This window comes from Bos indicus, chromosome 23, assembly GCF_029378745.1.
Source record: "Bos indicus isolate NIAB-ARS_2022 breed Sahiwal x Tharparkar chromosome 23, NIAB-ARS_B.indTharparkar_mat_pri_1.0, whole genome shotgun sequence".
Classification (NCBI taxonomy): domain Eukaryota; kingdom Metazoa; phylum Chordata; class Mammalia; order Artiodactyla; family Bovidae; genus Bos; species Bos indicus.
The window spans coordinates 50,067,911-50,080,772 of NC_091782.1; the positions used below are offsets into that span (position 1 = coordinate 50,067,911).

Genomic DNA, 12,862 nt, shown 5'->3' on the forward strand with positions numbered 1-12,862 from the left:
GCAAATGTGGCTTCTGACTGGCTGCGTCCCCCCAACTCTGGAGTCATCGTGCTGTCCAGGCCCCTGGCCTGTGCACACCAGCAGGTCTGAGTCGGGAGCTCTCCACCCAGGGGACAACTCAACCCCACACAGCCTGACTGTAGGGGGAGGGCCAGCACAGTGTGTCCAGGGGGTCGTGGCCCGGAGACACAGCCCCCCGCTTCACCTGTCGTGAGCGAGGCCTGAGCTGCCGCCGCCGACCATTCGGGGCCCCGAAGAGACCCCCCGGGCGAGCGGGGACGCGGGCCCGAGGCTGAGAGATGCTGCCTGGGTGAGGGCTGTTGTGGGAACCCCAGGTGCCTAGCAGGCAGCAAGCAGGCCTGAGGTTCTCCCACCCACCGCCACAGATGCCCACGTCCAATGATGGCCCCCCACGCCCACCCCCACCCCCAACAGGCAGCGGCCCGGGTTGGGGACGAGCTCAGAGGATCACAGCAAATCAAAGGACGGCCGCAGGATCAGCAACCTGCCGTTTTTAAAATATAACATTTATTGCTTGTAGATGGTTTGATACAGAACAGCGTTTCTTCTCATTTTGAATCTGGAAGTCTATACAACTGGACACAAAGAGGGACGAGAAGTACCAAACCCGGATCTGTGATTCTCTGTTCTTGTGGCATAAACCAGTTTTGTACACAACATGTAGCAGCAGTTTTTTAAGTTCCCTTTAGAAAAATATGAATTCTACACATTTATTATTGTTTCCTGTTTAATGCATGGGCTGAAATCACCAGGATCAACTTCCTTCTGGAGGAAAGAGAGGAACAGAGCGTGCAAAGAACGGTGAGACTTTCTGAAACAAACGGGCATCCGACTGCCACACGGCTTCCCCTGGGGGCTGGTGGGAAAAACAGCCCCGGGTTTTCGTCTTGTTTTCACAGCCGGGAGTTTCATGTAGTGATTGAATCTCAGCATCGTGTTCATAAATCAAAGAGAAAAAACAAAAGAGAGAAACTTGCACCTCAAAAAACTTTTCAGAAGATCCATATATATATATTTCTTTTTTTTTTTTTTTGTAAAAGCCCTGAGAGAAGGAGAAAAAGAATCAAACAAAATGTATAGGAACAAATGAGCTGGACATGCAAACTAAGCTATGATTCACCCAGAGTTTAAACAAATCACAAATTTCACAGTTTAATACTGGGGGAGGGGACAGAACAACAAACAGATGATACATCTCTCAACCTCACTAATAAAACGTGGCAAGACCTTATCGACTACGAGGGTACAGATGAAGGCTAAATAAAGCTTTAAATCAATAGTGATTATTGCGAGCGGCAGCCTTGGCCGCAGTGCCGGGCTGGTTCCGGCCACATCTCACCCCAGCGCAGAGTTAACTCGTGGCTTCTCCCCACAACGTTCCGAGTTTTAGTGTGGAGAGCTGCAAAGGAAAACAAAACACCCAAATAATAATAATAACAATGAAAATAACAGCAATCATCATAAAAAATTAAGGGATGAATGAACTGGTTTTAGGCAAGCACACCACACTTCGTATGAAGTGATACAGGGTCGGGGGCGGGGCGGGGGGGGTCATTGGTTCTGATTCGTCTTCACCTAAAGTAAATAAAACCTCATTTTGAAACTGGTTCACACATCCCTAATACAGTTAAAAATCTTAATATACCTCAACCTTTCGCCTTTCACATGCAAAGATACCGCTTTTTCATCACATCAAGAACACACAGCTTCCTTTGAAGTCTGGGCGGTTGGATTTTGGCCACCGGGAGTGGGTGAGGAAGGGAGGGCGGGGGTCCCTGTGGTGGGCACAGGTCTGAGGACAGAGGAGCCCTGGGTCCCGGGGGGGGCCTGAGGCACTGAGGCTCGGGGGGTCCCGGGGGGTCCCGGCTAGAGGACAGGCCGCTGAGCACAGCCCAGCTACAGTAGGGTCAGTTTCCAGTCACTGCTGGCAGCTACAGTGAGGGGGTCTATTGCCTGCATATGATGCTCACGAAAAGAAAATCCACCTCTGTGCGCCCAGGGGCTCGGGCGACCCAGAAACTAGAGACACGTGTTTCTCTTCAAGCACCAACCCCAGATTACAGGAAGGGAATGTACATCCCTCCTCCGTCTCCCGTGTGCAGTTTTGTTACCAGTAGTAGAACTCCCTCGCTCTGCAAAGGACGGGGGCGCCGGTGGGTTTGGGCTGGGTTTGGCAGGAAGACCTGGCGAGCAACGGGTCCTGCCGCCCGGCTTCCCTGGAGGCCCCGGCGCCCACCTCGCCTCCTCTCCCCTCCCCACTGCCCCCCGGCCCCCCAGGGGCGGGCGGAGGACCGCGGGGCCCCTGCTGGGTGCTGCAGTCACAGAAGAGAGGCGTGTCTGAGTACAGTAGAAGAGCTGCCGCCCCAGGGGGCCTGGCAGAGGCTGCGGGTGGACGCTCACGCGCGGGGAGGCCCGGGCGGGGGCGGCCCGGGTCTCCCAGGACAAATATTGCCCATTTGTTTCTGCTGACTGCAGAGACCAGCAAACTGATGAACTACAAATAATAATAATAATAATAATATTATTAATACATATACCGAAAAGGGTGGGGGTTGGGGGTAGGAATCAGATATATGACATCTATGCATGTTTTCCGCCGGTTCAGTTGCCAGGGGGACTCTCCTCTGTCTGGAAACTGCAGCAGTAACGGCATGTCTAACGCTGAGAGTGGAAATGTGTCCCAGGTCGAAGCTAGAACCTTTCCTGGTTTTGGCTTGAACCAAATTGGAAACCTTCATCAACCACATCCTGCAGTACACCGAGGACCAGATTACAGCTCCACCATGTAGCAAACAGAAAAAAAAAAGTCTATTTGAGAAATGAGCATCTTATCCACATTTCCTCTGGGAATTTACATGGAATTCGCGTCACTTTCTTCCAGTTATTGGCCATAGGTATCCAAGGGCATGTTTTTTTTTTCGTCTTGTTTCCAGCTCATAGAACAAACGTGACTATCACAGATTTGCAAAAACAAGCTCACACACACCAAGACAGAAGGTAATGTTAATGCTTAAATGAAAAGGTCCTCTCCAAATAATTCATTAAAATATTTGCTTTGTTTTTCAAAAAGTCGTTTTGGAAACACAACACCCAGGAGGACACGAAGGGCTGTAAGTAGTTAAGGCACTCGAATCGCTGGTGCGGCCCTTCCCCGCGGTCTGTAAGGCGATGGCACCCGGGGGCGACCGCCCCCTCTCTCTCTGGCCTCCCAGCAGCCAAGGGGCACTGAGGGCACCTCGGGAAGCAGATTCAGGGCGCTTTGCTCTGCTGGCTCTCGTCTGCGTGCTGGGGGGCGGGCCGGGTCGTCATTCCAGGCCCAGGAGCGAGGCACTGTCGGCAGTGGGCAAGAGGGGGTGGGCGGGCCTGCGGCCCGGCAGCTCCAGCAGGTCCTGCAGGAGGCCCGCGGGGCTCTCCCGGCCGGGGTCGCCCTGGGGCGCTGGCTCCGGAGGGCTGCCTGCGGCGGCGGCCCTGGGCGTGCTCCTGCCGGCCGCGGCCTGGCTGGCCCCCGCCGTCCGCGCCGCCGCCCGCTCCTCCCGGCGGCCGGCGTCCTTGGCGGCCAGGCTCTCCCTCCGGCTCCGCGTGAGAGCCACGTGGGCGCTGGCGTGCAGGCCCGCGTCGCCCTCGCCCTCCGACACGGGGTGCGCGCCGCTGTGGGCGGACTCGCTCTCGCTGTCCTCCTCGGCGTGCTCCTCCCGGTCGCTGTCCCTGCCGTGGCGCTTGGCGTGCCGGGCCTTCTGGTGGACCCGCTGGTGGCGCACCAGGCTGTGCTTCAGCGTGAAGGTCCGCTCGCAGGTCTGGCACTTGTACGGCCTCTCTCCTGGGGAACCGAGAGGGATTCAGGGCTGTGAGCCCGGCCGCCCGCGACCACTGCCCAGCTCCGCCCACGTACAGCCACGGCCCGAGGGGTAGCGTGGTGGGCCACTGAGCCCCCGGTCCGCTCACAGGAGCCTCCTCTGTCCCAACCACAGCACAGGAGAGGGAGCAGGGCCGCACGGAGCTTCTCCTCAGCCTCGGTCGGGTCTGCTTTCTCACCCCCGACCCGGGACCCTCGGGCACACAGGTGCCGGACAGGGCCCCCAGGGCTGGCCCCACTGCGGAGTCAGAGCTACAGACCCGCTAGCGCCTGGACGCAGAGCAGCTGAGGGAACCACCTGGCCGGAGCCCACGAACACCTCTGCTGGGAGCCCAGTGCAGGGGCTCGGCAGGGGATGAAACCTCCTTAGCCACCGGGAGTGGAGGGAAGCACAGACCAAGACACGGGGGTGTCTTCCTGCTCGGTGGGGCAAGGCGTCCAGGCCTCCTTTCTACCCAAGCAGTGGCCCCTGCAGGGGCTTTGTGGCCTCATGCCCAGAGGTGGTGGCTTCCAGGAGGAGCGGGGCTGTGCCCGGGGAGCGAGCAGGTGCCCTCTCGGTTTAGCCCCATCAGCCCTGCGGCCAACCCAGCACCTGCTGGCTGATGGGCACACCTGCGAGCCCCCCCCACCCCCCGCACAGGCCCGGGCAACTAGAGCTGGCTGACGGGCACCCCGTGTCCCCCCCCACCGCGTGCAGGCCCAGGTGCAACGAGCCCAGCCCAACTCCCGCCACACTGTTGCTCCCTGGGCCACCCCGCAGCCCTTCCTGGCACCCGTACTCCTCTGGAAGCTTCCAGAAGACAAGGGCAGCCATCACCCCCCTTTCTAGGGACAGGAAGACTGAGGTGCAGAGGGCAAAGAGGCTGATCAGAAGGCTCTGGAAAACACCACTGCCGCTCCCCGTGCCCTCTGGGTGTTAAGAGGACGGGCCTTCTGCGTGCCCAGGGTGCCCGGGGCCGCCAGCTCCGTCCCCGCCCCCCCGCCCCGCCCAGTCTGCCCCGCCCTCTCACCTGTGTGCGACCTCATGTGCCGGGTCAGGTCCTGCAGGGACCAGAACCTCTTGCTACACACGCTGCACACCTTCTTCCTCTTGTCCGCCTTGCTGGCTGCGCTCCTGGGCGTGTCTGTCTTTGGCTTCTTGTCGTCGTCACTCTTCTCCAGCGGTCTCTTCTCGGCGGGGCCCTCCCCGTCCCCGTCCGCGTCCGAGGGGCCCTCGGCTGCCTCGCTCTGCTTCTCCGCCGGGGCATCGGGTGTGACCTCCGCCTCGGCCGGGGGCTCAGGGGCGGGGGGCTCAGGGTCAGCCGGGTGCGGCCCCTCGTGCTCCCGGGGGGGCGCGCTCTCGTCACCGGGCTCCTCGCGGTCGTGGGCCTTGCGGTGGCGGCTGAGGGTCGTGAGGAACTTGAAGCTCTTGCCGCACACGTGGCAGGTGTGCTTGTGGTCCTGCGCGCCCGCCTCGCCCTCGGCCAGCTTGAAGCCCATCAACGTGCTGGCGAGGTTGAGGTCCAGGCTCTTGTTGCTGACCGTGTCCTCCTCGGGGCCGTCGGCGGCCTCGGCCGGCTCCTCCTCCGCGCACTCCTCCTCCCCCTCCTCCTCCTCCGTGGGCTGCGCGTCCTCCTCTTCGGGATGCACGTCCTCCTCCGCCGCCACCTGCTCCGCCTCCTCCTGCGCGCCCCCCGGGGGGTCCTCCGGGGCCGGGGCCGCGGCCGGGCTGGGCTCCGAGGCGCCTTCTGGGGTTGGCGCGGGCAGCTCCCGGGCGGTGAGGTCCAGCACTTCGCTGCCAGCCGCCGAGGCCTCTGCGTCCGACTGGCTGTCTGCGGAGCAAGCACGGGGCAGGCTGAGACCCGCGGCCCCAAACACACCCCTTCCGAGGGCTCGCCCGTTACCCACCCCTCGGGGCCTGTCTCCCAAACCCCAGCAAGGGTTTCTCTCACCCGAATCCTCGTCACCCCTTGCATCCCCCAGGCGGATCTGAGGTTAATTTTAAAAAGGAGCCTCCACATGGGCGCACACAGTCTGGGGTCCCAGGCTGCCTGCGCCTGCGACCTCCGCCTTCCCCTCCACCCCTGGAGCTGTCCCCCCCACCCCCCCACCCCCTCCCCGGGAACACACAGGGATGCTCCGGGTCCCCAGGGGCGGGCGAGCGGCTCAGGGCAGCCAGACAGACAGGACCGCGAGAGGACAGCGGGCGCATTCCAGAGACTCGCAGCGCGAGGGAGGTTGAGGAAGCCGAGCGGGAGAAGTTATTTTCCAGAGCAGAGAGCCGTATACACATGCAGCATACAAAGGAACCGGCCCCCGCCCCCCCCGCCACGGGATCTAGGGGCTCACGGGACGTGGCAGAGCCAGGGTTCGGTGTCTGCAGTCCGCAGGCTCCCACCTGACGGCTGGTCTCCGGGAGAGCTCGCGGGCAACAGGAGACACATGCACACCTGTGTGCACACCTGAGGGCCCCCTGGCTGCTGTTGGGACCCGGGTAGGGAGCGGAGACGTTTCCTATCTCTCGACTGGTTCCTACCTGTCCACTCTCCACAGCAAAACCAGATGTGGACAGTCCGCCGGTTTCTATCGGCCTTCTTAAGGGCGGGCCCCCTGGGAACACTGTCGACACCCAAGAGATGACGGTATTGATCAAAAGCACCATCTCCTCGCCATTCTAGTCGAACAAGGTCTTAGCCCCTTATCCATCATGAGCTCTGACGGTGAAGCTGAAGCTTGCTGAGCCCAACTTTTAACTACAGTACAACGGCCGGGGGACTGCTGCGGCGGCAGGCTGACGGAACCCATTCTGCGGCAGACACGGCTCGCGCCGCCCTCACAAGGCCCGTTCTCTGAGCTCGGGTTCACACACCGAACCCGGCCCCTCCCCTGCCGTGTGCAGACCAGCACCACGCCGGCCTGAGGCACAGGCTCTGTGATCTGGGCAGAGATCAGGGCTGTGATCTGTGATCAGGGCAGCCCTGGGCTGGCGGCGAAGCAAAGGCATCGACTCCACCAAGGCCCGCTACACGGCTCTCCCGCTTCCTTCTCTCCGTTGGTTTCACTCTGACTACTTTTTGGCAGCCTCTGTGCAAGTATCTCAGAAGGTTTCAGAAGGAAGCAAGTAATTGTGGGCTGAGTATAAAACTTCTGACAATAAATGGCTTTTGGCAATTACCCAAAAGATTAAAGAAGACTCCCGACATACATACATATATACACACCCACACCAACATCTAGGCCATTTTCCAAGGAAAAATCAGATGCTCATTTTCTTTAATTGTTCGGAGAGCACCTTTTAAATGGATTTTGGTGTAAACTTCAAAATAAAAAAGTACAGAATGCTTGGTTTCCTATTTATTGGTTCGGTGGGTAGTTACATTAAAACCAAAGGTGTGGGGGGGAAGCCAAGGGGTATATGTGTGTGTGTGGTTACTTCCTGTCTCAGAACAGTCTAGCCTGTTCCACTAATCACTATTTTTCTTTTTCACCAAAAGAACATGGGTTATTTAAGATTTCGATTGCAGTAGAATATATTTAAGATGATAAACTAAGTGAATTCTGAAACCAAACCCAAGTCAACATACTCAGATCAGTGTTTTGACCGCGGGGCCTTCCTCAGCGGGGGTGATGCTCTCTTTGAAGGCAGCGGAGGCCAGCTCGTTTCCTCTGGGGAGCTTGGCCGCCTTCTGCCCGACGTCCACCAGGGGGCGTTTTCAGCAGCCGGGCCCTTGCAGTTGCAAGCCACTCCAAGAGCTTTTTCTTGAGCGCAACGGACTTAACCTCTTGGGTCTCGTGGACGCGCAACGTACAAGGCCAGGCCCTACGCGGACCTCGCTCTCCTCACCACGCGCCCTCCCCAAATGCAGGCGGCTGAGCTGGTGACTTTTGTAAGCCATGCGGCTTTAAACATTTTCTGTTCCCGTCAGCCAGGCCCTTGTTTGTGACGCGAATCTAAGAAAACTGCTAGAGGAAGCAGACAGCCCCTGAAGGCACTCGTAGATAAAGCTCCTCTCTTGTGAGAGTGAAGACCTCCGTGTCAAGCGAACAAGTAAACATCTACTGCTTCTGAGAAATCTCAGGCTCTCCAACTGAGCTGACAACCTACGTCCTAAACATCCATCTGCCTGGGCAGGGGCGAGGCCGGGAGTAAGGGGCCCGGCCCACACGGGCATGAGGAGCTTCAGGGCAGCAAAGGGGGCCACCTTACAGCGACAGTTTCAAAACACCCATGCTGGGGAGTTCCCTGGCTTTGAATGCGGTGGGCCCTGGTTCAACCCCTGGTCAGGGAAGTTAAGATTCCAAAGGCCACGCAACCTGGCCAAAAAAACCGAAAAACTTCATGCTAACATTGATTTGAAAAGTCACCCGCAGGTGCCCACAAACAGGAAGGCTGCGACAAGCATCACCTGAGGAAGACCCAGGAGCATCCTCCGAGGGGACAAAGTGCACCTCAGTCTCAGCCTGGCTCTGAATGATCAACACGTCCCTTTCAGCTAACATTGCCCCATCCCAGCACTGTCCCCGTTCCTCTGGGGAAAATCTGGGGCACACTGTGATGAGAGACCTTCTGTGATTGAGAAAGTCAGACCTATGTTGCAAAACATGTTCTGGGATTTTTCCGAAAATGCAACCCAGGCATATAAACCTAGAAATCCCTCAAGAACGGCCTGGGTCGTTTCCTGCCTTTGTGTTTTTATGGTTTTTCTCCAAAGCCTGACTTTTTTCACTTCATGGGAAGAAGCCTGAAAGAAACCTCCACCCTCCATCGCCTTTACCTGGTGTGAAAAGCTCTCGAAAGCACGCAGCTCCTGCTCCCCGACCCTCCTTCTCTCGTCTTCTCTCTCAGCCTTCTTTCTCACCGCGGACTGTGACCACAATTACACCAAACCTATATTTTCTCTATGCTGGTTTTTCGTTACAACTCTCACTGAATTTTCTTTTTCTAGAGGCTTTGTCCCTTAAAGGAAACCTATACACCCTCCGGGCAGGGTCGAGGTGAGGAGGGTGCTGTGAAACTTGGAAAAGCCAAACTCATAACTGCAGTTTATAAAACAAGTACCCCCACCGTGAAGACGTGGAGCTACCCGGAGGCTAAGACTAGCTTCGCGTCTGCAGGAGCCCTGGTTTGGGTGCTCCCTGGTCACACAGCTCAAGATGCTGAACCCAAAGTGTGCATCGTGGCTGTTACACTTTAAGACTCGTCTGCCAGCGTGGGCGCCAAGGGCGCCCCGCGGTCCCCTGGGAACCTTGATGGGCTGCAAGAGTGGGGCCGGGCAGAACCTGACGTGGCAGCGGAGACTCAGACACTGGCAGGGCCGTCCCAACGAAGCTGCGCCCTGCCAGCCCAGTGGCCAGCTTCGCGGGGTGAACGGCAGGTCACCCAGCACCATGGGCCCGAGGGCAGCAGTCACAGCAAGACTCCGTGGGCGCCCGGACTCCTCTCCACTAGCAGATCCTGGCCAGTCACGTGGGCCTGGAAGCCGGAGGGTCTGACCATGGCCGAGGGCATGGCGTCTCTCTGGCTGGGGGGAGGCGTGGCCCCGAGAAGAGGTTCCGCACCGACCCCCTCCCCGTCTCTGACAACACGGACGAGGCGGCCGGGGGCGGGGGCTAGAGCCGGCCCTCCGGTCCACGCTCACTCCCAGGAGAGGGGGACCCCCGCCCCACTCAGTCTGAGGGCAGGAAGCATGGGACACAGTGCCCAGGAACAGTAGGAAAACACACCTGGGGGGAGTCTCCTCGGCTTCAAAAAATGGGGAAAAGTCAAGCTTTCGCCATCCGTCACACTGAACCCACACCTGCAACGCTTCCTCAGCGTCAGCCCCCGGCCCCGCGTCTGGGCCACCCAAAGGCAGCGATGCTTGGTGTTGTTTCGGGGGTGAGGGACACAAACCCCCAGCGGTTGGAGATAATGGAAGGCACTCAACAGAGAACATGAGTAAATACAGAAGCTGGAAGGGAAAAAGGCGGCGGGGGACGCACGGGCAGCCGTTAATTGCTCTGGAGGGCTGGAGGAAGGAAGCGCGTATCAGCACACGAGAATAATACCCGGATTCGGAGCAAGCGGAGATGGGATTAGAGAAAGGACATGCACAGTGCTTTCTCAAACAGGACTAAGGTTTTTACTGGGAAGAGAGTTATTGAAAAGAAAACACTCCGCCTGGCCGGCCCCTCCCCGTGGGGGGCGGGGCATCGCGGGTTCCTGCAGGACCTTCCCAGCCGGCCCATCCCTGCCCTGTAGGACAAGGCCCCCGCTGGGGTTTCCCAAAACACCAGCCCAGCGCTTCCACATCCCTCTCGGACGTGTTCCTACAAAGAGCGGGACTGCTCACCCTCCCGCACCGCCCAGCTCTAGGGGGCAAAGGGCAAGAGCAGGCGTGGGGGGGTGGGGAGGGGAAGGTCAGACCTTCCCCAGCAGCTGGGACACGCGGGCTCCTGCAGAGAAAGGGAGGCCGGGCGGCTAAGGGCGCCCCTCTCCACCGCCTGGAGGCACTACCTGTGCTATCACGGGCTCCATCACTCTCTTTTGACTGGGGGATAAGCCCATTTCTTCTCAGGGAACAGGCGGTAACTCCGTGTTTGCGCAACTGGTGTCGTTCACAGTTAGATTTGGTGGAAAAGAAGGCACCGCATTTTTGACAAGGGAAGGGTTTCTGACCTGAATCGGGGGAAAAAAAATACATATTTACCTGGCTTTCTACTGCAGCGAAAAAGGAAAGTCTGCTTCCGGTTCCTTCTCCGGGGATCACTGGCATTGGTTCCCACCCCCCACCCCTTTCAAGAAAATAAACAAAACACAGTAAGAAATGAACCCCGAGAACTTCAATAAGGCAAACGGTCATCTTCCCTCATCCTGAGTGGATAATGGGTTTGTCTTTAAAATACTGAAAGTTAACAATGAAAGCAAGACACATATCTTTAAAATAAATCTCACAATTAAAAAAAAAAATCTTACATAATAACAAGAACAGAGGTGAGAGGAGGGACGTGCGCAGGCCCCCGCCCGTGGCCGCCACAGCGAGGATGCCAGCGCACACCCCAGCCTGGCAGCACCGCAGACGCGGGGCACCGAACAGGATGGAGGGCCATCTTGAAACCCCGGGGGTCTCTAGGGGTCTGACCCGCCCACCTGGACAGGAAGAGCTGAGTCCTGGACTTCCCAGGGTGCCTCCCGCCCGACCTCTGCTCAAGGGTCCTGTGGCTCTAGCCAGCTAGCCGGCCTGGGCGGGGGTGGGGCGGTGTCGGGTCTGCCCCCTCACTTTACACTCTTGCCGTGGGAGATGAGGGGCCAGCAGGGACGAGTCTCCCCAGAGACCACGTGCTCCACTCAGCACCCCGAGTGTGAAGAAGCTGGGTCCCCGAGCGCCCCCCCAACCTGCCTGACCTGGCCACTATCTGCTGTGACCAGCGCCCCCTCCTTCTGTTAGGATTCCTTCTGGGGGCTCCATGGCGCCTGATCTGCGCCTGCAAGGATGGACGCATGGCAGAGCCAGGGCACAGAGTGAGGAAGAAGAGAAGCAAAGAAGAGGGGGGCAGGGAAGGGAGGGCGTGGGCTTCAGGGCACGGGGCGTGCTATCATCTCCTGCCTCACTGGAGTCCTCTGCTTTCCCCAGCTGCCACGTTCCAAGGTCACTGGGAAAAGGCTTTGTATAGCAACAAACAGGGCTCACCGCTATCTCATGACCCCAGGGCTGCCCTGGTTGGACACACACACACCCTCCGCCCCACCCCCCCCCCACCCCCCGCCGCAAGACACAGCAGGCAGCCAGCCAGCGCTGCTCCCTCGACCTGCCGATGGGGGCTGGCCTTCCATTTCGATCCCCACGCGCATCACCAGGCCCCAGAGCCGGTGAAGGCACACAAGCCCACACGCGGGTAATGGACAACATGGGCCTGGCGCCGAGATTCCCAGGACGAGATTCCCAGGACGGGAAGGGCTCGCACTGCCTGAATCCACACAGCCCAAGTTTGAGCATCAGCTGTAGCCAAAGAAAGGGACGTCCATTCTCCTCTGAGAGATGGTTCCAGACTGCTGGTAGAGGTTTTTAAATACAGATGTCTAGAACCATCAAAGACAGTGCAATTAGAAGGACGGGTAAGTGGAATCAGAAACCAGTCATGTGCAGGGCTTCCCTGGGGGTTTGGCGGTAAAGAATCCGCCTGCCAGTGCAGGAGACCGGGGTTCGATCTCTGGTCCGGGAAGGTCCCACACACATGCTGAGCAATTAGGTCCTAGGGCCACAACCACTGAGCCTGTGCTCTGGAGTCCAGGAGCCACACCTCCCGAGCCCAGACGCCTTGATCCTGCGCTCTGCAACCAGAGAAGCCAGCACAGTAAGAAGCCAGTGCCTCATGACCGGAGAGCAGCCCCACGCGCTGCGACTAGAGAAAAGCTCGTGCACAGCAACAAAGACCCAGCACAGCTGCAAATTTTAAAAACAGTTACTCTAGGGAGCTCCACGTGGGCCTGAGAGGATGAACTGGAGAACCCGTGCTTCGCAAACCTTGCAGATGTTTTGTGCTAAATTTATAAAAATTCCCATGTTAAAAAAAAAAGTCATGGCTTTTTGTGTGAAGACGAGTTGTCAAGTATTTTAACGTTTTCTTTGTGTGTGTGTGTGCCCTTCAAATTACTTCTTTTCACTAAATGTCAAACCTAATGTTTAATAATTATTTAGGCTCTGTTGTAAGGAAGAAGAAAATATTTTCCCTTTAACATTTCATTCTCCAAAAGCAACAATCACAGTCTCCCTGAGTCAGGCCAGTGTGAAAACACGAGAAACAGGCCTGAGAAGAAAACAAGTCAGAAGCTGTGACTGTGAGCTGTAATCTGGTTCTTGATTTCACACAGAGCGGCTGGCTTCTTGCTTCTCCCTACTATATGAGGTACCCTACGATCTCCACACTGGTAAACGCTTCACTTTTACAGCCGGTTTCAAGAGCCAGGCGGATATCTCATGATGAGGAAGATTCATGCTAAGGTTAAGTTTAGAAACCAACTCAATGACC

General features: G+C 57.9%; 1 protein-coding gene across 7 annotated transcripts in view; it reads right to left on the bottom strand.

The window, feature by feature from the left end:
* Positions 1-506: 506 nt before the first annotated feature.
* Positions 507-12,862, bottom strand: part of RREB1 (ras responsive element binding protein 1) — a 166,890-nt gene continuing 154,534 nt past the window's right edge. For 6 of the 7 annotated variants that reach the window (XM_070778451.1, XM_070778454.1, XM_070778453.1 and 3 more), the window contains exons 11-13: positions 10,350-10,511; positions 4,885-5,685; positions 507-3,838 (exon numbers count right to left, since the gene is read on the bottom strand). In XM_070778451.1, coding sequence (XP_070634552.1) covers positions 3,327-3,838; positions 4,885-5,685; positions 10,350-10,511 — 1,475 coding nt within the window. In that variant the 3' untranslated portion in view covers positions 507-3,326. The remainder of the gene's footprint in view (positions 3,839-4,884; positions 5,686-10,349; positions 10,512-12,862) is intronic. The other variant, XM_070778455.1, reaches the window with a different exon arrangement.